Raw genomic sequence first — 25,407 nt, 5'->3', positions numbered from 1 at the left:
ACCGACCGTCCTCTATCGTTCATGGCTGGGGTGCCCTCGCCACCTCACCGCCCTACACCCGCCTCCTTCGCCCGCCCAGCCTGTTTTCTCGGGTGTCCCTCTAAACCTAGAAAGTACATCGATGACTCTAAAAACCTCCTCTTCAAATCCTAAATTGGTCATTGTCCCCTGATTCACGTTCCTAAATTTTTACGGTCTCAAATTTAGTAAGCGTACAAAAATAGATAAACAACCGGTTACTGAAGAACCCAAGTATTGGTTGGCTTAGGCTTCTACAGTGTTTGGCTTAGAGTGAAGCCTCAAGAGAAAGGCGGGCTTAAAAAATCCCCATAACATAAAAAGAATCCTGTGAATCCAATATATAGCATTTGATGTGTGATGAAGTGATCTGAGAAATAAAATTAAAATATATTATGGTTTATATGTAATGAGTGATTGACAAGGTTGTCGATTTAGTTTGCTGAGTTTCAGATTGTTTGGGTTGTACGAAGAGTCCACACAATTATTTGGATGGTATGTAGTTTTGAAGTGAACTGGGATGTGCGAAGAGTTCGTATATTTTCTCGAAAAGTCCGCAAAATTCTTCGGATAGTCCGTATTTTTAACTGAACTTGGATGTGCGGAGAGTCTACACATTTTCTCGAAGAGTCCGTATTTTTGTGGAGTGTCCGCTCTTTTCTTCAGAGAGTCCGCAGTTGAGTAAAATTTTAATTTCGATTGGAATGTGCTCTAAGTTGATTTGAGTTTTTAATTGAGCATTTTGATTATGGACTAACTGTAGATGGAGTTAAAGATGTGTGTTTACTTATTTTATGATGTGCAGGTGATGGATACAACTTGACGATCGATGACGGGTGATCGGGACCAAGTGGGATGCTTCGTGCTAGATGATCAAGGAGGCTAAGCGGATTCAATGGTGATCCTAGCGGTATACGTGGAGGTCAAGCAAAGCTTGGGAAATAGATGAAGACAGCGTTTTGACAAAATCAAGCGAAAGGAATGCCGGTGTAAGTGACAATGCGGCCCGATGGATTGGGAGCGGTAGAGACTTGCCAGCGGTCTGGATCGCAAAACGGAGTATACACGTCGATATCACAGCGCTTGGTTAATGTGTAAACAAGTGGCGTGTCACGTTTTGAAAAGCATGCAAAGGGTTTCGTGATTTGGTCTCAGAATCGTGTGAGGACTGGAGTAGTACGTGACACCATCACAAAGCTTGTGTTAAAGTAAAGCTAAGTCGTGAAGGCGTCGCGGCTGTTCGAAGAATAAAGAAGAAAATAAACCAAAATATTATCGGACATGTATTACATGAGAGGGGTATTTTAGAAAAAAACTAGTAAATTAAGAGGTCAAATTTTCTAGACCTATAAATATAGGGATAGGACTAGAGAAAGTCTTGAATCAGTCATTTGAGCATCTTGTGTCACCCATATGAAAACATTATTCCAGGGTTTTAGAGGAGAGTCTTTGAGTAATGAGTTTATTTTGTTACATATAATTTAATTTTTCTTATCCTAGTTTTTCTCTATTGGTTATCTTATTTGTGTGTAAGTTTTTTTTTCAATGTTGATTTTCGTTTTTCTTTTTAGCTGAAATTCTAACACATCATGAGGTTGTTTTCTTGACGTTAAAAATATAAAATTCACATACACAAGTCAAAGAAAGACGCCGGCTATACACGTCGGGATAGTGGGGCCCGCATCGCCAAAGCCCAGCTAAATCTAGGAGGGGGCACTATATGGGCAAGCAGCACAGGACAACGGGGCGGCCGCGAGGGGAAGGTGCAGCAGCTGCCACCGGCGAGCGAGATAGATGGAGGGATTGTGCGCGCCATATTACGTTGTGCCCCTTTGTGCATCCATCTGAGGTTCCCGAGGCCGACGAAGAGCCACGGCTTCTGGGAGCCGCCGCCGCTTTACAGGCGCAGGCGGGAGCGGGAGCGGTAGGCAGCGTGCTTCTGCGGTTCGCTCGATCGGAGGATACGCGGCGGAGGCGGAGGCGGGCACGCCAACACGAAGCCGCACGGTTGTCAACTTGTGCTTCTATCAAACGCGGTTCGGGTTGACGGGTCCGACCTGTACACGGAACACCACGTTTGCCTTAGCAGGCCGGCCCAGCACTACTTGCTATGTATTTTTTGGCTATAAGAACGCCCTTCGCTCTAATGAAATACTGTAGAAATTCTTGTACTGTTCGGGAGTCCTCGTAGAGTAGAAACCTCTAAACTATTAGAATTCCACGATCTGCTTGGTCAGCGAGATTTTATTCTACCGATCCTGCAACCAAGGGTGCTAATAGCCTGTAGTAAAACGTTCGCGACAGATATTTAAGTAAAAAAAAGTCATTAACGACGGGTGATAATCGGTATTAGTGACGTGTGCAATATCTATCACTCTTATCACGTCACTAATGATAGGTTATTACTGACTGTGACCCGTCACCATTACTGAATATTAATAATGGGTTGTAATCTTGACCCGTCACTAATGATTGATTAATATTTTTCGTATTTTTTGAAAAAAAAAAGTAAAAAAATATTTTTTTTCACCCGAGTCATCTCAACGCAAACTCATTCCATATGCCTCACAAGCTACACTTTTTCACATCACATTATTTTCAAGTTTGTGTTATATGGGAATCGAACCCGTGACCTCCTACACGTGTATGTAGCCACCTTACCACATCTGTTATCACGTAGTTATGATAGTAACCGGATATTTTATTCTTTTAACCTTCTTTGTTGAATGTCATTAGTGACACGTCATAACTATGACTCGACACTAATAAATAATTTTGCCAAATTTCATCGAGGGTTATAATTTGATAGCTGACTCAGATTGTATTTGGTAAAACGGGTATAACTTTTGCATACGGATTCCAATTTTGATGTTTTTTTTTAACTCTACTTACATCTTAAAAAAAGTTACATCCGTTTCTCCCCGACTTTGTCGGTTTTAGAGGATTTTTTTTTGCCAAAAATGGCTTGAAAAAATGAGTTCTCGCTCCCGGAAGTTTCTACACCGTTTTCGAAACGCGCGCTTGAGTCTATAGCCGTCACACTTTACATCAAACTTGAGCGGAAATATACAATATTTCCTATTCTAGTGCTGCTGAGGTGAGAAAAAATAAGAAAAAAAATAAAAATAAAAAAAATATTTACGAATGTTGTCATTAGTAGCTGGAGCTGGTCATTAGTGGCGGGTTACAAGTTGACCCGTCACTAATGGTTGGCCTAGGATGACCTGTCATTAATGACCTTATCATTAGTGATGGGTCACAACTTGATCTATTACTATTATCATCAGTGACGGGTCATGTTACGACTTGTCACTGATAACCTAGTCATTAGTGACGAGTCACAACTTGACTCGTTATTATTATCATCAGTGACAGGTCTATATTTGGTTCCGATCAGAATAGATATTAATGATGCATTCTTATTGGACCCGTCACTGATAGAATATTAGTGACACGTATTGAGTAGCCGCAACTAATGTGGTATCTCATTTGCTCGTTTCTTATGTAGTGAGATGAAGAAGAAGATCATTTATTAGAGGATGGAGAGGAAAAAGGTCCATATTGTCTCCTTTAACTATTGCTCTAGTCTATTTGTCCCCTCCCTTTAAACCGCAAAATTAGATAACCCACCTTCTTTAACTATTCAAACTAGTATAATTTACCTCCTTAACTGGTTTTGATGGCGATTTTATCCTACGTGACGATAACTCAGCCTGCTGACTTAGCCAAATAGTTAAATAATTTTGATGACGTCGAAGGCCACCACAACATCAAGAACATAAACACAAAGTCACTGAATCCAAGACAATCTCATCGGTCACGTCATCGTTCCCGCCGAACTCGTCGTTGATCTGCATATCATCGTTAACCTCCTCGGTGTGCTATCACATCGGCCATCAACTTCCTCCATGCGAGGCGCGAGCACGAAGCTCGTCACAATAGTTGAGGGAGGCAATCTAGGAGTTCGCTGGAGACAGCGGCGCCTAGATTGAGCAGCAGCAAGGGGCTCATGGTGGCAACTCGATCGGGACTGGCGCATGTGAAGGGGTCGATGGCTACAACATCAGTGGGTGACCACAGAGCTAGCGAATCAGATGGAGCGGCATCGATACGACGGGGCTACGGTGGCTCGAACGGCCAAAGCAGGGGAGGCCGCCGTGGGCAGGCTTCCACAACGTGTTGCAACGAAAACGAGCTGCTTGGCCTTCTTCGTGGCCTCACAAGGATGGTGTCAGAGTGAGGAATCAGGCAGTGATGGCTCCTATCAGCAACGCAACGGCAGTCGGAGCAGGGCCACAGCGACAGCTTCGCGCAGTGGTTCATCGCCATATAAGAGACATAAGGGAGATTCGTGGCGTCCTGGAGATTGTGCATGCGTGGTGAATCGGCCGGAGATGCACCCAAATCGGCGAGGCGACCGCCGAAGCAGGATGTCGACGCTGGAGAATATGGGTCTGGTTCCGTTGAAATTGAGCATGACATCGAGCGCATGAGCATCGCTTCGACACGAGGAGTCAATTTCTAAAGCCAGCCGGCGACAGAGTGGCTCGAGTGGAGCTGCCCATGGTGGTCAGAGGGGAAAGAGAAAGTGCTACGTGGCAACGATGCTATGGTGCATTCCCAGACAAACTGAAGGGTGCTCGAGCATCGTCTCGATGCGGGGAGTGAATCCCTTCATCGAGATGAGTCGAAACTTGCCCTGGTTGGGCCATCCACGGACACCCCAAACTTGAGCACGAGCAGCGCCAGGCCATCCGTGTTCAGCACTGCCGTCGCATGAGCTCCATGACAGCGACGCAGCACCCGCCAACAGCAACGCTGGAGGAGCTACTTCGCACGTCTGCCTACGCTATCGACCACGCGCACCTCCCCTGCACACCAAAACGCACCAACTGGAGCAATTGCACAGCCCCACAATGCCTCCCCTACACGCCTAAATGAGAGAAGAAGAAGAGGACGAGATGTCATATGACATGTGAGGCCCACTGCCGCGTGTAATCCACATCGGACAAAACCACTGTCCAAACCTATTCAAGGAGGAAAAACAAATGGTTTTAATTGTTAAGGAGTCTGTGTAACTAGTTTTTCAATTGACGGAGTAAAATCAGATTAAGAGTTGAAGGAGTCAAAATGGATTTTTGCGGATGTAGATAACCTTTGGGAGTTATGATGGGCTCATCATACTACAAGGCCCACAATGAGAACTCTAGTCAAAAGAGCCCAATTTGTACAGCCCATTGATCACATGAGTAGAGTAGATTAGTTGGCCCATGGGCAATGGTCACTTGAGGAGTTTTTTTTTTACATTTTCTAACTTAAAAAATTAAATAAATAGCTTCGGGATGAAAAAATTTACAGGAATAGACGTCTACCGCCCTTTCAAAAGGTTGCAACCCTTTCAGAGGATGGTAAGAATGCCACGGTGGCAAGTACAGGTCTTATCACCCTCTCAAAGGACGGTTAGCCCTTGTAGCCAATCGAGAGGGTGGTTAGTTACTGTTCCCGCAGTGAACATCACTCAGCGCTCAATTTTCTCTTACCATCTACTCTGTTTAAAATAGTGATCTTCTGTTGCTCCAAAAATCTTAATTTTTTTTTACATGTTTCATAATCCATGTGCAACCCATTTTAATTGGATTCACTTAAAAATCATGTTTATAATTTAAACTAAAATTCTTAAAAAGATACTTTTATAACTTCTAGAAATTGTTAGGGGCATCAAATAAATTCTCAAAAATCTAGAAAAAATTACTAATATTCTTATTATATAATGGAATAATTTCTAAAATTATTTTCAGCCCTAGGTTTTTATATGTTTGAATTCAAATAGAATTAAAAGAAGAATATCACATGAAATTATAAAAATACATATAAATGGAGCATTACAAAGGAACTCACTTTTTTACCATATAACCTATGGCTGAAAATAATTTTAGAAATTAGTCCATTAGATAAGAAGAATATTAGTAATTTTTTCTAGATTTTTGGGAATTTATTTGATGCCCCTAACAATTTCTACAAGTTATAAAAGTACCTTTTTTTAGAGAATTTTAGTTTAAATTATACACATAAATTTTAAGTAAATCCTATTAAAATAGATTGCACATGGATTATGAAACATGTAAAAAAAATTTAAGATTTTTGGAGCAACAAAAAACCACTATTTAAAAAAAAGATGATAAAAGAAAATTGAGCGCTAAGTAATGTTTACTGCAGGAATAGTACCTAACCGCCTGGCTGCAAGGGCTAACTGCATTTTGAGAGGGCGGTAAGGCCTGTGCTTGCTACTGTGATATCTTTACCGTCCTCTAAAATTGTTGCAGCCCTTTGAGAGTGCGATAGTCGTCTATTCCTATAATTTTTTATTCAGAAGCTATTTATTTAATTTTTTAAGTTAGAAAATACAAAAATAAAAAAACTCGTCACCTGAGTATGGAAGTCAGCACTTAACGTTGGGCCAGCTAACTTGAGGAATTAGCTCATATGATACGGGATCTTTTTATTTTTATATTTTTTAAATCTTAAAATTGCGGATATATGTGTTAGTTCTGAAAATTTTGCAACTCTACACTCAACGAGCGACATATTAAAAAAAATACAACATTCTAATACTCTTAAAATTCAAAGAAATATTAAAATAATCATGAAAAATTATGAAAAACAATATTAACTCTAATGCTCTTAAATTTGTGATGGACCTTTTTTATTTTATATTTTTAGATTGTGAAATATTATAATCTAGCTTTTGAAAATTCAACGGATGACAGGAGCATTGAATTGTAAACTTTTAAAATACACACATATATTTACAATTTTTAGATTTAAAAAATAAATAATAAAAAAATTTCTCTGGTACGCAATGTACCTGATGCAATCGTGCAAGTAGCAGCAGTAGCAACAGCTAATTAATCGGGGCCCGAGATAGTTAAGTTTTTCTCAGTAGTCTTGCAAGGCAAACAAGCCCAATAATTGATTGGCGTGTCTTGTGCCGGCACCTGATACTGAGAGCTGATTCTGCCCATGGCCACAAATTATGGCACCTTCGTTTTTGTATTTTCGGCACATAACTAAACTTGAATAAAATCTTGACAGCCTGAGATGTTTGCAATTTCCATCCATAATCTCTACTCCAACATGCACCGTTTAGAGTTTAGTAGTTCTGTCTGAGAAAGTGCATGATTTTTTAGAAACATCAGTACAAACTTTCAGACATACGCACACATTCACATAACGCGACGTGGAATTTGAAGATTGACGAAGATAGATTGTCATTTAAAATACAATATCTTTTCCATAAATTATAGATTATGGTCTTATGGGAATTGAACCAAATCGTATGGATTTTTATAGGACACCAGCGCGTGATTCAACAGCCAAAATTTGTCGATCCCACCGTCACTGACCTGTGGGGCCCGATACTTCGTCCTACCTGAAAGCTTGGAGCCCGCGCGCCCGTGCCACATGCATCTTTAGCGACCGACAAGTGGGCCCGAGGACACGTGTCAAACACATCCGATCCCACACGTTTGAATTATCTCGCGGCGATACCTCAAAAACCAAGCGAAGCTCGCACGGAAGAATAGATTGCGCGAGCCACAATTTTCGAACAAATCAAAAAAAAGAAGGAAAAAAAATCCAAAATGGCCACTAGTGGCCTTGGCCTCTCAACCTCCTTCCTCCCCGGCCACGACACCCTCCTCCGGCGCCGGCGCCGGCGGCCTGGGCCGGTGAGCCCTGCCGCCGAGTCGTTCCGCCCGGTGAAGGCGGAGCTCGCCGGCACGGCGACGGAGCTGGGGCGGCAGCTGGTGGAGGCGGTGGGCGTGGGGCTCCCCTGCACCGTGATGGCGTGCGGCGACGTCATCTACCGCAGCACGCTCCCCCGGAACGACGGCCTCACCATTACCGCCCCCGGCGCCGCGCTCGCCCTCGCCGCTGTGTCCTACCTCTGGGCCACCCCCGGCGTCGCCCCGGGCTTCTTCGACATGTTCGTCCTTGCCTTCGCCGAGCGATTCTTCCGCCCCACCTTCCGCAAGGTGCATACGCGCTTCGACTCCGAACCCTAACTCTTCTATCGCCCCGATTCGTGCTGATTTGGTGCTTGGGCAGGACGACTTCGTGCTCGGGAAGAAGCTTGGGGAGGGCGCGTTCGGGGTCGTGTATAAGGCGTCGTTGGCGAACCCCGAAGCGGCAGAAAAGGTAAAGGCTAACGTTGCATCCGCGTGCAAAGACTTCAGTCCTGAAGAATTCTGGTTGCTAATCGATACTTGCTGTTTGCCTTAGACGACAAAGTGGAGTAGCAAGGTGAATAGAAATACTGTGCACTTGGGCATATTGATTATTGAAGTGTGCGTGCGTGGTTCCAACCTCGGAGAAGGGGGGAAAATGATTCGTGCTCCTGAAGGGAGTGACAAAATGTGTGTGGTGTGTACGTTCAGTATTGTGGTCACAAGAGCGAACTGTGCACTTCTGTGGTAGTTGTTATATGCGAATCAGTTGCTTAGTTTATTGATAATGTTGGACTTGAAAACTTCAGGATAGCTAAAACCATGTAAAGTGCGGAAACAAGGCTGGTCATACTAATGGCTATGACTTCTTTTGTTCATCTTGAAGCAAGGGGCTGTGGTCGTGAAGAAGGCAACAGAGTATGGCGCGGTGGAGATATGGATGAACGAGCGTGTCAGGAGGGCATGTGCTAGCAGCTGTGCAGATTTTCTTTATGGCTTTCGTGAGGTATACACTCAATTAGGTGCTTATGTTGCAGCCTTTTTTCCTCACCCCTCCTTTTATCTCAACATAGGATTAAGTCCACATATGAACTTAGCTTTCGTTACTAGAAATCTAGAATTTGATTGATTCCTGAAACTCGCATTGCATGTTGCCTTTTAGAGCAAAGCTAAAGGTAAGGGGGCTGATGAGTATTGGCTTATTTGGCGTTTTGAAGGCGAGGATACGCTTTTTGATCTCATGCAAAGCAAGGAGTTCCCTTACAATGTAAGTGCTACCTTCAGGCTTGAAAGATATTATGGCGCCAGTTAAGTTGCTTGCTTGCACAAACTTCAGTTGAACCAGTTTCTTTTCTCAGGTTTGTCATGCTATTCGCTTGTTTGCATGAATTTAACTGATTACCGTCACCTTGATACTGAGAGCTTCTCATAGCTATACTTGCTTACACTGTGTCGACTTGCTGACCTGTACTAGAATGATCACAAGCTCCAATCACCTTGATATGTGATCGGTTGTATTTGTTTGGAACTATGCTAGTTTAATGACATCAGTATGATTTTTTTAGCTTATCAGACGTCATTAGCTTCAGTTTATGATCCGCAGTTAGTGAGAATTTTCAGACATGTCTTCCTTTTGTTAACATTCTCATTGCATGGAAAATTAGCAACCTTTTCCTTCTCATCTACTTTTGAGGTGACAATTCCATGTAATGCATTCTATCTTTTGAGTCAACAGAAGCCATAACAAATTTACATTGGCATGCAGTAGCTATCATTTGCTTAACAGTTGCAATTCAATTTTGTCTGTGGTCAATCAGGTTGAGACAAAGATTCTTGGCGATGTCCAGGACTTACCTAAGGGAATAGCGCGAGAGAATAAGATCATTCAAACGGTGATGAGACAACTCTTATTTGCTCTTGATGGACTTCATTCGACGGGGATTGTTCACAGAGACATAAAACCTCAAAATGTGATCTTTTCAGAGGGTAATAACAAAATCTCAGTTTGTTTGTAATCTCATGCTAAAATCTTTGGACCAATTTTCAACTTTTTGTCTCTGATAGGATCACGAACCTTCAAAATTATTGATCTTGGAGCAGCAGCTGACTTACGAGTAGGCATCAACTATATTCCCAACGAATTCCTTTTGGATCCAAGGTACTTACAGCTACCTTTGTTATCAGGAAGTGTATAACATGCCAAAATTATAGAAAAGTTTTCCACTAGTCAAACATTTTACCTTGTGAAAAGCTGTTACTGTGATGTGCTAATATGGTTCCACTAGAAAGTTGGTTGAAGTTTTACCAATACTTCGCAGGTATGCTGCACCAGAGCAATATATCATGAGCACACAAACACCATCTGCTCCTTCTGTTCCAGTTGCAACAACTTTGTCTCCAGTCCTGTGGCAGGTATTATTTAAACTTTCTTTTCATGTCAGTCCTCTAAAATAATTGTTACGATCAAGATAATTGCTTGAGCTGATGCAGTAGTGTTTTTCATTGACAGCTGAATCTTCCTGACAGATTTGACATATATAGCTTGGGCCTCATATTCTTACAGATGGTAAGTGATTACAGGGAATAGTATTTGTAGGTATCTAGAAAATAGATGGAGGTACCATTATGCATTATAAAATAGTACATTAAGCTATTACAAATTTGCATTGCATGCTACGCGCAGGTGCATCTTAAAGCACACAACTAGGAAACCCGACACGTTCTAAAACTGTCATTTTTCCAATTTCCACAGACCACAGTGACTTTTTATTCATTGGTTTGAATCTCAAAGTACTGATCTCCCCTGTATACTACTGCTTGGATAGGCTTTTCTACTCTGTTCATCTCTCATCAAAGTACTATCCAGTTTTTAGCTAGTACTTGCCTGCAGCTGCTATTGTATTAGTTATCACTGACTTACAAGATGGTATGAGATCAGAGTTGTTTTGTGTTACGACATAACATGAGGTACTGACACCGTATTATATTACATGCAAGTGTGTTTTCCTCTCTCCGTTCAACCTCCTTTTTTAGCTCTGCCAGCGCCAGCGCCAGCCCAGCTAAGCTGGTACATTTTGCCCACATCTTCTTAATATATGTGGAGTATGCTCTGCAGCTAGCTGCATCTCCACACTCTTTTTCAGCCAGCATCATCCATATATATCGGGAGTGACACCAGACTTGACCTGTTTGCACTGTCATTTTCAACCTGATTTTTTTCCATGGTGTTGTAAGATGCAGATTTGCACTAAATTGCAACACAGAAATCCGCTGGGAGGATCTTATTGTTTTCTTTCCTTTTTTTCCCGGTACAAGACATAGCATGGCAGCATCTGTGGAATTTCATAAAATATCTTAGTTAATCTTTTTAACTCAACATTCTTTTGTAGGCATTTCCTTCATTACGAACTGACAGCAGCCTCATACAATTTAATCGCCAACTGAAGAGATGCGATTACGACTTAGAAGCTTGGAGGAACTTGGTGGAGCCCCGAGCTACTGCTGAGCTTCGCAGGGGCTTTGACATCTTGGATTTAGATAACGGTATTGGATGGGAACTCCTCACATCGATGGTTCGGTACAAAGCGCGGCAAAGGACCAGTGCTAAGGCTGCATTGGCACACCCGTATTTCAACCGTGAAGGCCTTCTTGGTCTTTCTGCCATGCAAAACTTAAGGCTCCAACTGTTCCGGGCAACCCAAAAGGACTACAGTGAAGCAGCCCGATGGGTTGTCGGCCTCATGGCAAAATCAGGAACCGAAGCAGTGGGAGGCTTTACAGAAGCACAGCTTCAAGACCTTAGGGTACGTATGGCAGGAGCTTACCCCCTTTTTTTTTTCACCTTGAGGCAGTATGCTTTAAAATAGGAGTTGTAGACTTGTTGCAGCAGTTTGCAGACGAACGTTTCATTTCGTTTTCAGAATGCTGACTCAAGTGATAAAACATATGATCTGTCAGGACTCAGGAGAACACCAACCACTCACCACTTGTGATTTTTCCTCTTATTTGTGTAGGAAATAAAACCAAAGAAAGGCAGCGCCCAGCGGAACGTGCTTGCTTCCCTGCTGCGCGTGCAGAGAAAGATTGTGAAAACGATCAACGAGAGCATGGATGAGCTTACCAGCGAGCGCAAAAGCATTTGGTGGAGCCGGTGGATACCGAGGGAGGAGTAGGCAGGCACACACCTGTACATTGTTCACTCCTGTAAAAAACGTCGCCAATTAGCAATGGTTATGGTATACTACTATATCCTACTTACTTCCTGCCGGCTGGTGACTGGCGAGTAAAATTTGTCTGCAAGACTGTATAGATGTAAATATTTTACATATGCATTGAATCAAAGTTTTTGGGATCCTTATTGTTAGTTCATAAGGACTCAACTGTGCTTGATTAACCTGTGATTGGGGTTCTGGTAGCTTGCTGCTCTGGAAGTATCTTCCTCACGCGGTGCAAGATTCCATGACAGGTCACTTGTGCTGTGGACCCGTGGTACCATGATTGCACTAGGCTGCAATCTTTTAAACTGTAGCAAGGCTGCACCTCGTGATGACTGATGAAGTGATGACTGGTGAATGTAGTTTATGACTCGGTTGTGCCATTTTGGCCCTTCTCTCTTGTTGCATTTATCCGAGTGGTCCTCCATGGACCATGGACCATGGTCCTCTTCTTGGCCCTTCTCTCTTGTTGCAATGAGTTTTCACCAGGCCATCCCTTGTACTTTATTTTCTCATGCAATGTTGATGAAGTCCTTTCTATAACCTCATGGAGCTATTTTTCTGTGGTGTTTTGCTTGTTTGTTTCAGTTATGTACTTATGTTGCATATTAGCCCAGTGGAATCTTCATTTCTAAGATTAGAATCGGACACCATCGAAATAAAACAAACCATAACTAGTAACAATCGAATTGTATCTAAAAGGAGTTTATGTAGTGCGATTATTGTGGCAGAAGTACCGAGCAAATTAAAATGTCACATAGCAACAACCATAGATTCATGGTTGCTTAAACCTAACTCTGAGCAGCGCGTACAACCATTCGAATACAACTTGAGTACAACTCAAGATCCAATGGTTGATATCATTTGGATGATTTAAATATATGGTTGTACTCGAGTTGTACTAAAATGATTGTAGGCGAAGCATTTCCCAAAACAATAACGACATTGACATCAAATTTTCTAGCCATCCTTTGTCTTTATTTAGCATATAGTGCAATAATCACAAATGGAAGGCTGGAAGCTAATCATGCCCTTCAGATTGTTCAGTTCCCCATTATAATTCAGACTAAAAAACAGCTATTAATGATGACCACAAAACACCACAATAAATTTGTTCGTCCTTTTTTCGGTTATATGGTAGGGCGAGGCAAGTCCAGCGTCCCTTCTTTGGCATGACGCATGGTTTTGTTTCTTAATTTTCTTCGGGGGACCCTACGTGGCGGAAAAAGAATATGTAAATTCTAAGTAACGAATCATGTGAGACATACATGTTAGTTTGCACATTAGACCCTTCAGTGGCGGATACAGAGCAATCAAATAAAATGCTCATCCACCTCTCTCTTCCTCTCATTCCATCCCCCATTCTCCCTCTCTCTTTTCTTCTTCATCTCCCTTATCCATAACAAAAAAATGTCTAAGGAGGACGGCTTCCATTGGCAGCGAGGCAGTAGGGTGTCTACTGAATCTGCATTTGATACCCTTCACTTCTATGAACTCATGTGTGTATTTTTTTATTTAATATTCTCATGGGAAACAATATTATATCCCAAACTAGTACGTAGTATAAACGTGGATGACCGCTGGACACAAACTGAGTACAAGCAATTAAGCACCCGAGTGCGTGTCATGTCATCACACCCTGTTAACTATTTGATTTTCATCATCTGATGAATAGACCTACATCTTGGGAAGGAACTAATACATAGCAGGGTGTAAAATAAAACAAACGCACAACAGAAAAGTCTCAATACTAGAATGTCTTCCTATGCTACAATTGACCAAAATCAACCAAGGATAGAGTCGATGGCCACACTGCTAACGAGGTTAGGTTTTTAGAAGGAATTTAGGTTTTGAGGTTGAAGAGGTCCCCTGAACTCCCCTAGAGAGCCCTGAGGTAGTAGGGTGGTAATATGGTGGTGCGGCTAGGCGACAGCAGTGTCGATGGCAGCGAAACATTGATGGGCAGTGCCAGCAGCGGGGAAGTAAAGAGACGTGAGTAGGAGGATAGGACACATGCAAGAAATGAGCAACAACATGAGAGGATGACACACGAGCACGATCAGAGATGGAAGAAGCGTGACACGTCGGACGATGATACATCAAGATTATAGATTTTTGTTTTTCAATATGTTGTCATTTTGATCCTCCCATACTATAATCCACCCACCATCAGTCTATCAGATTTACTCCTACTTAGACACATTAGTTGACTTTTTCATAAGCAAGAGAGAAAAATATTCTAATCCAATGCATAGTCTCAATCCTTATTACTTATTCACACCATTTTTTCTGGTTTGGAGGGGTTTAATGCAAAAATTGAGACATCTATCAACCCAAACATTTTTTTGAGTTCAGACCTTATTTGATTAAGCTTTTACTTACTCCAAAGCCGAACCAAACAACAGTGTTCAGTCTCGAACCTTCCGCCAGTAAATCACAAGCGCTCGTACGCAACTTCGCAAAAGCACCCTCTACTTGTTCATTTTTCTCCCCCGCGTCGCGAAATTTGACACGCCGACACAAAATAACCCCCCCCCCCCACCACCACCAAAAAACCGAACCAAACGCGTCCCCAGAAATAGCGAGGAAGCCAGAAAGGAATAGGAATAGCGGCGAGGAGAACGAAGCGGCCGCGCAGGAATGGCGTCGATGCAGAGCTGGCGCAAGGCCTACGGCGCCATCAAGGACACCACCACCGTCAGCCTCGCCAACCTCAACTCCGACTTCAAGGTGCCCCCTGATCTAGTGTCTTCCCGCTCCGGTTTTCACGGATTTTTTCGACCCAAGTTTGGTCAGAGTTCATCCAAACCCTAGTTTTTTTTCCTCGGTGGCGTGTTTGGGTTCGCGCGGCGGTCCTCGGATCTGTGGGTTTTGACTGGTGTCTACTTGCCTTTGTAGGATCTGGATGTGGCGATCGTGAAGGCGACTAACCACGTGGAGTGCCCGCCCAAGGAGCGCCACTTGCGGAGTGCGTTGATTCATTCTCACACCATATATGGCATATTAAAGCTTCTGCCTAATTTAGTGTTTATATGGGGATTGGAATTAGATCGTGCCCCCTAAGTGGGAGCCTGAGGTGTGTGTGCTTTTCCGTTGGGTTCGGTGTTTGATGGGGTAATTGGTGTGTGTGTGGCGGTGTTGCAGAGATTGCCGCGGCGACGTCCATCTCCAGGCCGCGGGCAGATGTCGCCTACTGCATCCACGCGCTTGCCCGCCGTCTTGCTAAGACCCGCAACTGGATTGTAAGTTCTATGTTCGCTTGAGATTTTTTGTTGTTCGTGCCTTATATAGGATTTTTGTTCATGTTGTTTGATGATTGTTTTTTTTTTCTTTGCAATTTTTTTTTGTGACGTATAGGTTGCATTGAAAACACTTGTAGTGATTCATAGACTTCTTCGCGAGGGCGATCCTACATTCCGAGAAGAGCTTCTTAATTTTACACAAAGGGGACGTATCCTGCAACTTTCGAACTTTAAGGATGACTCCAGCCCAATTGGTTAGCATTTCTTCTTATTGTAGGAAATTTCCTGCTTATTACCTCTTCATTTCCCTATTTTCTGATGGCGAGTACCGTGCAGCTTGGGATTGTTCTGCCTGGGTGCGCACATATGGTTTATTTTTGGAGGAAAGGTTGGAATGCTTCAGAGTTCTGAAGTATGATGTTGAAGCTGAGCGTTTGTCCAAACAAGGTCAAGGTCCTGAAAAGGTTTGAAACATCATCTCATTTTGATGCTGCAACTGATTACTTTCTAGGATTGCAACTGTGTTAAATTTCAGTACCAGTTCTAGGTCACTAATGAATTCTTCAACTGATTCTATTTTGCTATCAGGGACACAGTAGAACTAGAGAATTGAATTCACAGGATCTGTTAGATCAACTTCCAGCTTTGCAGCAGTTATTATACAGACTTGTTGGATGTCGGGTGATTATCTCTTTAACTTTTGGCTTAACAAGTCTATAAACAGCTTCTGGTTTCTTTCATTTTCTTTTCTACTTTATCACATGACACAACTTTGCTTCGTTCTTGCAGCCTGAAGGAGCTGCGAATAACAACTACTTGGTGCAATATGCTTTAGCTTTGGTAAGTTCTGTTCTTTTGTTGTTCAATTTGTTTGTGTTCTATCCTCTAGTACTACACCTGCTCTTTTAGGCTTGAAAGCAATGTTTAAACCTTTTTCCATCTGAAGGCAATTTTTTTAAACTCAGCCTCAGCTTTTCAACCTATAAAAATGATATTGGTGAAAATAGAACAATCTAGTGTTATTTCTGCTATAACTCTGTATTCTACCTCTATGACTCAATGTCCTACTAGATACTGTCTAGGCCCCAACACACAATGTTGTTCCTTCTTACTTTTTCTACATGATGTGTATCCTGTACAATGAAAATACGTCCTTAAATTATCTATATTTGACTACTGCTGAGAAACATATCCTTCAATGCACCATGTTTTACTGCTGCTGAAGAATATCCATAAATATATGAATTATACTATCATTCATTGCTGTGTTGAAAGTAAGCTACCCTATACAAGTAAACATCTGCTTTATTTTCCTGAAGACTTCCACCAACTTACCAAATAAACAAGAATGTGGCATCGTAGCTTATGCTCTACCTGAGTACCATGCCTCATTTGTTGATTTGACCTCAGATCGTGACTATATCGCACAGGTGCTAAAAGAAAGCTTCAAAATTTATTGTGCGATAAATGATGGAATCATCAACCTTGTTGATAAGGTAAATGGTGGGTTTCAAGTGCAAATACCTTCTCGTGTGGCGCTGACAATGTGCACTTATGTTAGTTTTTGTTTGTCTAGTTTTTTGAGATGCCAAGACATGAAGCTATCAAAGCTCTTGAAATCTACAGAAGGGCTGGTCAACAGGTAACTCCAGAGTCCAGAAGATGATAGTGCAAAGTATATATTGATTCTGAAAAGATCAAAACTCTACATGTTTTCCTCATTCTTATCTGGTTAGGGTATTTGATACATTTCAGGCTGGGAATTTATCAGACTTCTATGAGAACTGCCGGGGTTTAGAACTTGCAAGGAATTTTCAGTTTCCTACTCTGAGGGAGGTGAGGATTTGTTCTGGCTGACAGATCTTTCACTATTTACACTGTTTTTTCCCCCATAACATCTTATGTAAGAATTTTTCGTCAGCCACCACAAACATTTCTTGCAACTATGGAGGAGTATGTGAGGGAGGCTCCGCGAATGGTTCCTGTTAGAGAACCACTGGTTAGTGCCTGGGTTATCATTATTATATTGTTTTCACTTTTGTCTACCCGCTTGTAGTTTAGGGATCTATCGATAATCAGTTGGAAAACCAAATGCTATTGTTTTGCTTGTGTTTTTCAGTGATGAGTCTGCCTTATTGAAGTTATGTAGCATTAAGATTTCAGCATGCAATTCCTGTAGCTTAAACGTCAACATTTCTTAACCAGAGATAGCAATTTTCATGTTTTTGAGCAATATCATTTGTGTGGTAAATTAGTAAATCTGTAAATGGCATAAATTCCATTTATCTGTTGTTTCGACATCATTTACACCTACAAAAGTGATTATATTACTAGTGCTTCTATTGCTGAACTTAAATTTCACGCTCATCCTTGTATTGACCATCTTAGGATATTTGGTGGTTTATTCCCCCAATTATGTATTCTTCTGATTACTGGAAATGAGATCAATTCATCAATCTTCAATTGTTCTGTCATCAGGAATTGCCTGAGAGGCTTCTACTTACGTACAGACCTGAAGAATCAGAGGAAATTCCTGAGCCTGCTCCTGTTGAAGAGGAAAGACCACCAGCTGAAGAACCTGTTCCAGTACCACCTGTTACTGAAGTTGTTTCACCTCCTCCCAAGACCAAGGTGGCAGATACTGGTGATTTGCTGGTAGGTAAAAGAATGCTTATATTCAGTGCTTTAACTTCCGTAATCTAAATCTTCTTTGCTTGATAGGGCTTGAATGATCCAAACCCTAGTGTATCAGCAATAGAGGAAAGCAACGCTCTTGCCTTGGCCATTGTTCCAACAGGTAATTTGTTATCACTGAATTCTTCTTGACTGTTAAGTATCTGCGAAGGATCTTCAACTTATTGATTGATGATAAATGATTTACATCTGTTAGATGCTGGTGCTTCAACAACTGGCACTACTGTACTGCAAGATAAGGGATTTGATCCAACAGGATGGGAACTTGCCCTTGTTACCACTCCAAGCAACACCACTTCTGCTGCAGATAGTCAATTGGTTTGTTTCTCTAATCTTTACCCTTTTCCTGAGGTTTTAATTTTCTCGTTGCAAGCTTGACGCTGTGACGGAGTGTTACCACTGTTACCGCTACTTTGACTTGGCACTTGTGTTGTGGGCACTATTTAGTATGGCATTCCACATCTTCCTGTTACTAAATAATACAGGCAGGTCCAAAATCTGTTTCGTTAGAGCAATAGGCACATATTCAGAGGTTGACAGCTTACATCATGTTTGATCTTATAATGTAGTGATGTAGATACGCTAGGTTGTGCAGGTGGACCAAGTATTGCTTTATGCTATCACAATATTTACGATGCCCATTCAGGAGCTTGCCTGAGTCTAAATGCCACTTGTACGATCATGGCAGGCATTTTAGTTGTTCTTTTGAGCAGTATTTTGATGGTTCTGCTGCTGTAATGGTAAATGGTTACTGTGCATAGAAATTATGCTGTGTAGGCCAAATTGCAAAGATGAACACGAACATGCATAAGTCCTACAATGCCCTGCATTGCACCAATAATTTAGGGTAGATGTAGCTCTTGTCGATCAGAATGCCCTTATAGTGCATAGTCAAGTGGATGACATGAATTACATGCCCTAGGTATGGCTAGTCAAGTGAATACTAATGTAGTGAGCCAAAAAAAAAGAGGAAGCCAATTGATGGTTATGCTAGAATGCAATCTCGTAAACCAATTCTCAGATTAGGTGGCCAAACCATATTAACAGCATTTGATATCAAAAATTGGCTTTGAAAGATTAATGGTATGTGAAAAATGAGAAAATGTTGATATCTGGTGTAAGTAGGGGCTTTCTGATGTGCCAAACAACATTCCTTATGAATGTGTGAGCTTCATAGTTAGGTCTCATCCTATTTTAGTTTGGTGTCTGGACTTGTGCAAAGGTGCTCTGTGTTCAAATAATTTTTGCTGTACTATAACTTGTGCTGATGAGAGTTCATTGGCTTGTCACAAAGGTTTCATTTTCTACTATATAATCTCATGTTAAAAATCATGATCAGGAAGTCATCTTCATCTTGATTCAATCAGGGTTGGCCTTGTCTAACGGTCACAATGGGCGACGGATTCCTTTAAGAACTCCCAGAATGTTTTATGCGTTTGGTTGCACCTGTTCATGGTTGTCTCCCGTAAGAGTGTTCCACTTATCGTACTTGACCTTGATCATAGTTGTCATGGCATCGGTATAGCGACGCCATATCGGCGTGCCTATTTTCTGGCTCTCGCCACGCCGACACCATGGTGCTAGCAGGTATGGCGTCTGCCGCTGCCCCTGCACTCCTCGCCGTCCGCCACCGCCCCTGCAGCCTGCGCTGTCCGTTGTCGCCCAGTGAGATCCAATCCGTCGCCGTCCGCTCATTGCTGAGAGAGAGTTGAGGGAAGGGAATGAAGGGGACAGGGGTGGCGTCTGTTCTGGGGCTGCAGGGGATTTGGTACTTATTGGGCCAAGTTGGGCTGCTTTCATGGTGGACGGTTGGATGCAACAGGATCTTCTGTGCATGCCAGCCCCTCAAGACCATATGGCACACTGGTTCGGGTAGGCTGGTGGCACTTCAGTTAGCACTAGCACTAGCAATTGTGAATTCTGAATTTCGGATAGCAGTATACTAGTATAGCACTAGTTCTGAATTCTAATAGCATTATAGCACACATTTTCAGAGCATAGCTATTTTGATTTCCTAATATCCTAGATAACTTTTGAGCTGAATTTACATTGCCATTTGCCAATGTAATTTCCTAATATCCTAGTCTATGATGTGTGTATGTGTGTATTCGTCACGTCTAAAGGTGTGAAGGTGGTGGCTCGCTGTGCCTCGCCACACCGCCATAACAACTATGACCTTGGTTCAGAAAACAACATTTTTAACTTTAAGGCATATGGTACCTGGAGCTTTTGCTTGTATGTGGCTGGATTGGTTTTTACTGGTTTTCTTTACTCAAGCTCCCCCTTTTTAACAGTTTTGGCAAGCCCAGCTGCCTTTAATTAAATTAAACTCATATACTCACTTTTTACAGGGTGGTGGATTTGACAAGCTCATCTTGGACAGCCTTTATGATGAGGGGGCCTACAGGCAGAGACAACAACAGCAGTTCAATGGTTCGGCAGCTCCTAACCCATTCATGACAACTGATCCATTCGCGATGTCAAACCAAGTCGCTCCCCCACCATCAGTTCAAATGGCTGCCATGTCTCAGCAGCATCAGCAGATACCAACGATGATGCAACCAAATCCCTTCGGACCACCAATGCAGCCACAGCTTATGGGAATGGGCCCTGCAACGAATCCCTTTCTGGATACTGGCTTTGGGGCATTCCCAGTGGCAAACAATGGGCATCAGCAACACAACCCATTCGGTGGCGCCCAACTTCTGTAGGCTACGTAGCAAAAGAGCAAGCTAATGCTATTTTTGTGCGATTATATCATGCATCGTGCCTGGCCATTCTTGTATGCGACGTGTATTGTGTATTGGCCTCACCACACGGTACTGCCAGGTGACCCTTGTTGTAAAGAAATTAGTGACATGTATAACCCCAAATGTGTCAATAAACAGTAGGACATCGTTATAACAAAACATATAAGGAGCGGTGGAATGTAGAACGGTTCTCTATATTGTTTATTCCGTTGCTGTTTAATTGCCAATCTCTTACATGCCATGCGATTGAGAGCTTTGCTTATTTCAGCTTTTGTTTTTGTTTTTTAAAAAGCTTTTAGTTTTTTTAAAAGCTGTTTTTGGATTTAGCTATTAATTTTTATAACAATTTTTTGTCTTTTCAGCACATATTTTTTTTTACAAAATCTACTCTCAGCTTTTAATTTATTTTTTAAAAGTAGGTTTTTGATTTTTTAGAAACTATTTTTTAATAAACCTGTTTGTTTGGTCTTTTGATTTTTTTTTCTGTTAAATCAGAAGCAGATCGAAACAAACATGCCTAAGGATCATGTGCTCTGTTGAATGTCTTTCCAGTGCCGTCTGCTCTCCAGGCCACAAACTGGAGTATGTTATTTTTATATCTGACCTCTCAGGCCTCTATAAGACTTGTGCGTCTTGCATGGTTTACATTGCATACGGCTGCTTTCCATTGCCTGATGAAACACTACGTACAATGTTTTCATCGTATTAAATGGTCTCCACTGTCTGGTAAGAAGGTTTCTACTGAACTAGGAAAAAGGTTAAGTTTTGGTCTCCGAACTATCGTGATTGTATGCCTAAGCTCGTCGGAAGTGATTTAAAGTTAACGGGATGGTCGTTTTGTAATCCACGTTGGCACATGTGATCACGTCAGCTCATTGCGATATGTCTAAATCGGTTGTTGTCCTCACCCATTCATTTGCCCTTTCTTCCCTATTGCTATGAAACCTGAGCCCGAGCCCCGCTGCTCGATTCGTCAACGGTGGCTGTAGAAGACAGCGGCGCAACACGTAGGTTGACATGGGGAGCTAAAGGCTACCAAGTAGACACGCTTGTGGAACGGATCCGGTGGAAAGATAGGCTCTTCATTCAGATCGAAACACTTTAGCGATTTTTTAAGTTATAGTTCTGATTTAATGGATTTAAGGCACATTTTGGTTCCAAATAGGGATGGATCTGTTTGCACTATTACGGTGGGAGAGAAGAGATTTGCTATATTGAGCATGATAAAATGTCTCTTGCATAAGGTAACCGGCCATCTTAAAGACCATTTCGATACAAGTGATCCTTTGGTGTTGCATTGGCTCTTCCCTGGTAAAGAATTAGTAAATCGTGCTAGCAAATGTCTGATTGTATATCTGAGGGAGGGGTTACAGACGTATTTATCGATCTTGTTGCTGTGGATGATCAAGAGGAAGAGTCTGAAAAGCAGGAAGACAATGATTGGGAGGAAGAGGCTGCAGAGGAAGGAGAGTTGCAGTTGTTGATACCAGAAAAAGACAATATTAAGGTAACAGATGCACTAAAGAAATGGATTTGTCTGATATGCTCAAACACTCTGAAAAAGATGAAAACATACATCACATAATCAGGATTTTTTTTCATGCCGTTAGCAATGGAAATAATGCATTTGAAGTCACTCAGAGAACACATATTCACTGTGAATCTGAATGACCATATTTGCTCATGTAGGCTTTGGCAGTTGTCATGATTGCCTTGTCCATATGTTATTTCTTTCATTTACTATAGCTCTAGGCCGCTGGAAGAATTCATATCTAAGTGCTACCATATGGATGAGTACAAGAGGATATATGATTTCTGCCTGCAGCCTGTTGAAGGCAAGATTTGCTGGTCTACATCAGAAAGAGATAGATCTCTACCACCTAGATGGTTGAGGATGCCTGGCAGGCTAAAGAAGGAGAGGAAAAGAGAAGAACAAGAGAAAAGGAAGCCTAACAAAATATCTAAAGTTGGTACTGCAATAGGTCGACTTGTATTGCAAAGAAAGGGTCTACTGCAACTGTAAGCCAGTCAACACCTCCTACACCGACTACGATGATAGTCCCAACATCTCAACAAAGTTATACCAGTAAGGGCAAGAGAAACGAAAGGCCTTCAACAAGCATGGCATGTCAAACATAAAAAAAAACAAAGCAGTGTCTATACTCTGAGAGCACTGGAACAACGATTTAGAATGTAAAGTGAACTTTAATTTTAACTTTTCTCTCATTTGCTTCTTCATGTGCATGTCCAACTTTCTATTTCCTACAAATACAACCTCGAATGCCTGAACAAATGATTTTTAGGATTATTGCAAAAGCTACTATTGCAAGTCATCCAGGTGATCAAGCATCAATCCTTTTGGAGGCTCAAGGTAGAGGAGGTTCAAGTGCAAGGGTCAATGTGACAGTGTCAGAAGTTGCGACTGCAAGTGCTTCAATCCATTCTATTGCACCTCCATTGAAGACAACTTTTGCAAGAACTCCATCATTATTGCTTCTGCAAGGCCCAAACCGCATGACTCAGTGAAGGCATGGTTCAATAATGTAGTAGTTGTTTTTGTTTAGCCAACTTGTGGGTTATGAAATGCCAGTGATGTTATCAGCCTGTGCATGTGGCTTGTTATGTCATTTGCTAAATATGTGGATTGTTTAGTTACTGGAGTCAACATGTTACTGGTTATATTAGCTATATTATCCGTCGAACTTGTGCCTTATGAAAAATTATTGTGTTTTAGCGAAATTAGTTGGCTGAACAATTTCATAATAAAGATACATGTATTTCATTCAAGGTCTATATAGGCACACCACTATCATCCCTATACAAAAAGCTAGTGCCTACAACATCATTAATCTCTCCTTCTCTAAGTTCTGAACTCTAACAACTAACTCAATACGAACTCTCTCCTTGTCCTCCACATCTCCTCTCAGAGCAAGGACCTCTGTCATACATCTGCTCTATGCAACTCTCATAGCATCATCCTCTATCAACTCTTGAACCTGCCTTCTTGCAACATTAAGCACACTTTACAGAGCAGCATTTTCTCTGCATAATCCACTCACCACATCACGCAAATCAATCACCACCTACTTCATGAAGCCTTTGATAGGATCGTCACACTAGAACCAGAAGTCGCAACCTTCACATGGCGCACGAAAGCAGAGAGACAAATAAATCAAAAGAACACTAAGCATTGCAACACCGCAACTGCAAATCCAAGTCAAATTGATGACTTACCCTTGAGTTAGCGCACTTTAGATACCTTCGTGCCGGGTTCAAATTGCTTCATGAGATGAATCGGACTGCCTTCGCACCGCATTTGCACATCACGGTAGGTGTGTACTACAATGGCCGCTCGCGGTACGGAATCAGAGATGAGTACTCTCCATGCTCGCCGCCAGACCAGGAGCTCATCGACCTCGCGTTAGATGTGCTCGAGCTTGCCATCTCGGGCTACGAATTGCAGAGTCAGTGTTCTGATTTGGTAAAGGGAAAGGAGAAAGTGACGAGAGAGAGTGAGAGAGGACAATAGGGTTTATAAGCTGCAACGAGCTGACGTAGCCACATGTGCAAACATGGATTATAAAACGATTGTCACATCGATCTTAAATCGTTTCGGGCGAGCTTAGAGTATATAATGCGACGAAATAGGTAATTTGAAGTCAGAATTATCCGATTTTACTGTTAGAATCAAAATCTTTTTCCGCTAAATTATTGCACGGTTGTCGTCGTTCACCTTTTCCTCTCTCACCTTGGCTCAATCATAGCTGATGCTGCGTCGCAAATAGCAACTTCTCACCAGCGTCCTGAACAGGATTGTCGTCTCTTGAGTCGGAGAAAAGTAACAAACAGGGGAATCTCAATCAGTGCCCTGGCTTTTCGCCTCATGAAAGGCCCTTGGGTACCTGTACTAGCTAGCCCCAACCTATGTAATTGCAATTGGTTTTCTAGTCTCGTAGGGTAGATCAAGATCTCAACTAGTGAGACTTCGTTCAGTAACAACAGACAGATCTGATAATTCCTTTGAACATGGACCCACAAGCAAGATTCTTGCGTTATAACTGTGATGCCGGGTGTTCAGAGGTAATTTTTTTTTGCCATGTAAGAACATTTGAAAGCACAAGATAAGTGATGTGGTTGGTTTTGATCAGGTGAATACTCAGTCCCTAGAACTACGGTATAGCACCTGGACCATTCGAGTCCACAGGAATAAATAACAAACCTAACGAAGTTTTTTTCTCGCAATTGGAGTGTTAAACTACTGAATGCTTGGTTATGTGCATTCTAACGGAATGCTAAGCACACTTTTCTTTAATTGAAGATACTCTCACCGTCTGCACACACAGGAATTTATCTCCAGGCGAAAAGACCCCATCTTCTACGAGATAAATTCATAATTCACCTTGAATTTACTTTATTTTTGTTCCTCAACAGCCAAACATACTTGAGGTTACTGCATTTGTTGAAATTGCTTTAACCTCATGCACATTGACGAGTGACGACCGTTCGCTCAAAGAGTGTGAGCAGCACCGTGGATACGTGTTTTTTCTGTGCGCACGCCTTTTAAATTCTGAATGCGACAAGCAAATTCTGCACAGAAAATTTGCAATTTGTCAGTGATGTATCATGCAACAAGACGAAAGTATCAATCAACTGGGGCCCAGGGTACCCAGGGTATCCCACTAACCCAATTATTTACCTCCACGTCAGGCAACACAAACGCAATGTCCGCTGTCGTACCAAACACCAACCTTGTCCACTAGATTTT

The 25,407-nt window shown here is 42.1% G+C and overlaps 2 protein-coding genes across 2 annotated transcripts; both read left to right on the top strand.

The window, feature by feature from the left end:
* Positions 1-7,609: 7,609 nt before the first annotated feature.
* On the top strand, positions 7,610-12,414 carry LOC133929346 (serine/threonine-protein kinase STN7, chloroplastic-like). The gene is made up of 10 exons (XM_062376068.1): positions 7,610-8,051; positions 8,125-8,214; positions 8,629-8,748; positions 8,905-9,009; positions 9,560-9,728; positions 9,807-9,900; positions 10,061-10,154; positions 10,252-10,308; positions 11,132-11,545; positions 11,756-12,414. The coding sequence occupies exons 1-10, from the start codon at positions 7,659-7,661 to the stop codon at positions 11,912-11,914; spliced, it is 1,695 nt and encodes a 564-aa protein (XP_062232052.1). The 5' UTR covers positions 7,610-7,658; the 3' UTR covers positions 11,915-12,414.
* Positions 12,415-14,497: 2,083 nt separating this feature from the next.
* LOC133929345 (putative clathrin assembly protein At2g01600) lies at positions 14,498-20,862 on the top strand. The gene is made up of 15 exons (XM_062376067.1): positions 14,498-14,686; positions 14,855-14,924; positions 15,101-15,198; positions 15,314-15,452; positions 15,535-15,662; positions 15,787-15,879; positions 15,988-16,038; positions 16,629-16,694; positions 16,775-16,840; positions 16,954-17,034; positions 17,120-17,197; positions 17,677-17,853; positions 17,920-17,995; positions 18,089-18,210; positions 20,244-20,862. Exons 1-15 carry the CDS (start codon positions 14,597-14,599, stop codon positions 20,601-20,603), a joined length of 1,695 nt encoding a protein of 564 aa, XP_062232051.1. The 5' UTR covers positions 14,498-14,596; the 3' UTR covers positions 20,604-20,862.
* The last annotated feature ends 4,545 nt before the right edge of the window (positions 20,863-25,407 follow it).

This window comes from Phragmites australis, chromosome 9, assembly GCF_958298935.1.
Source record: "Phragmites australis chromosome 9, lpPhrAust1.1, whole genome shotgun sequence".
Lineage (NCBI taxonomy): Eukaryota > Viridiplantae > Streptophyta > Magnoliopsida > Poales > Poaceae > Phragmites > Phragmites australis.
The sequence above is the reverse complement of the archived record's forward strand: the minus strand, read 5'-3'. Positions and strand labels throughout refer to the sequence as shown.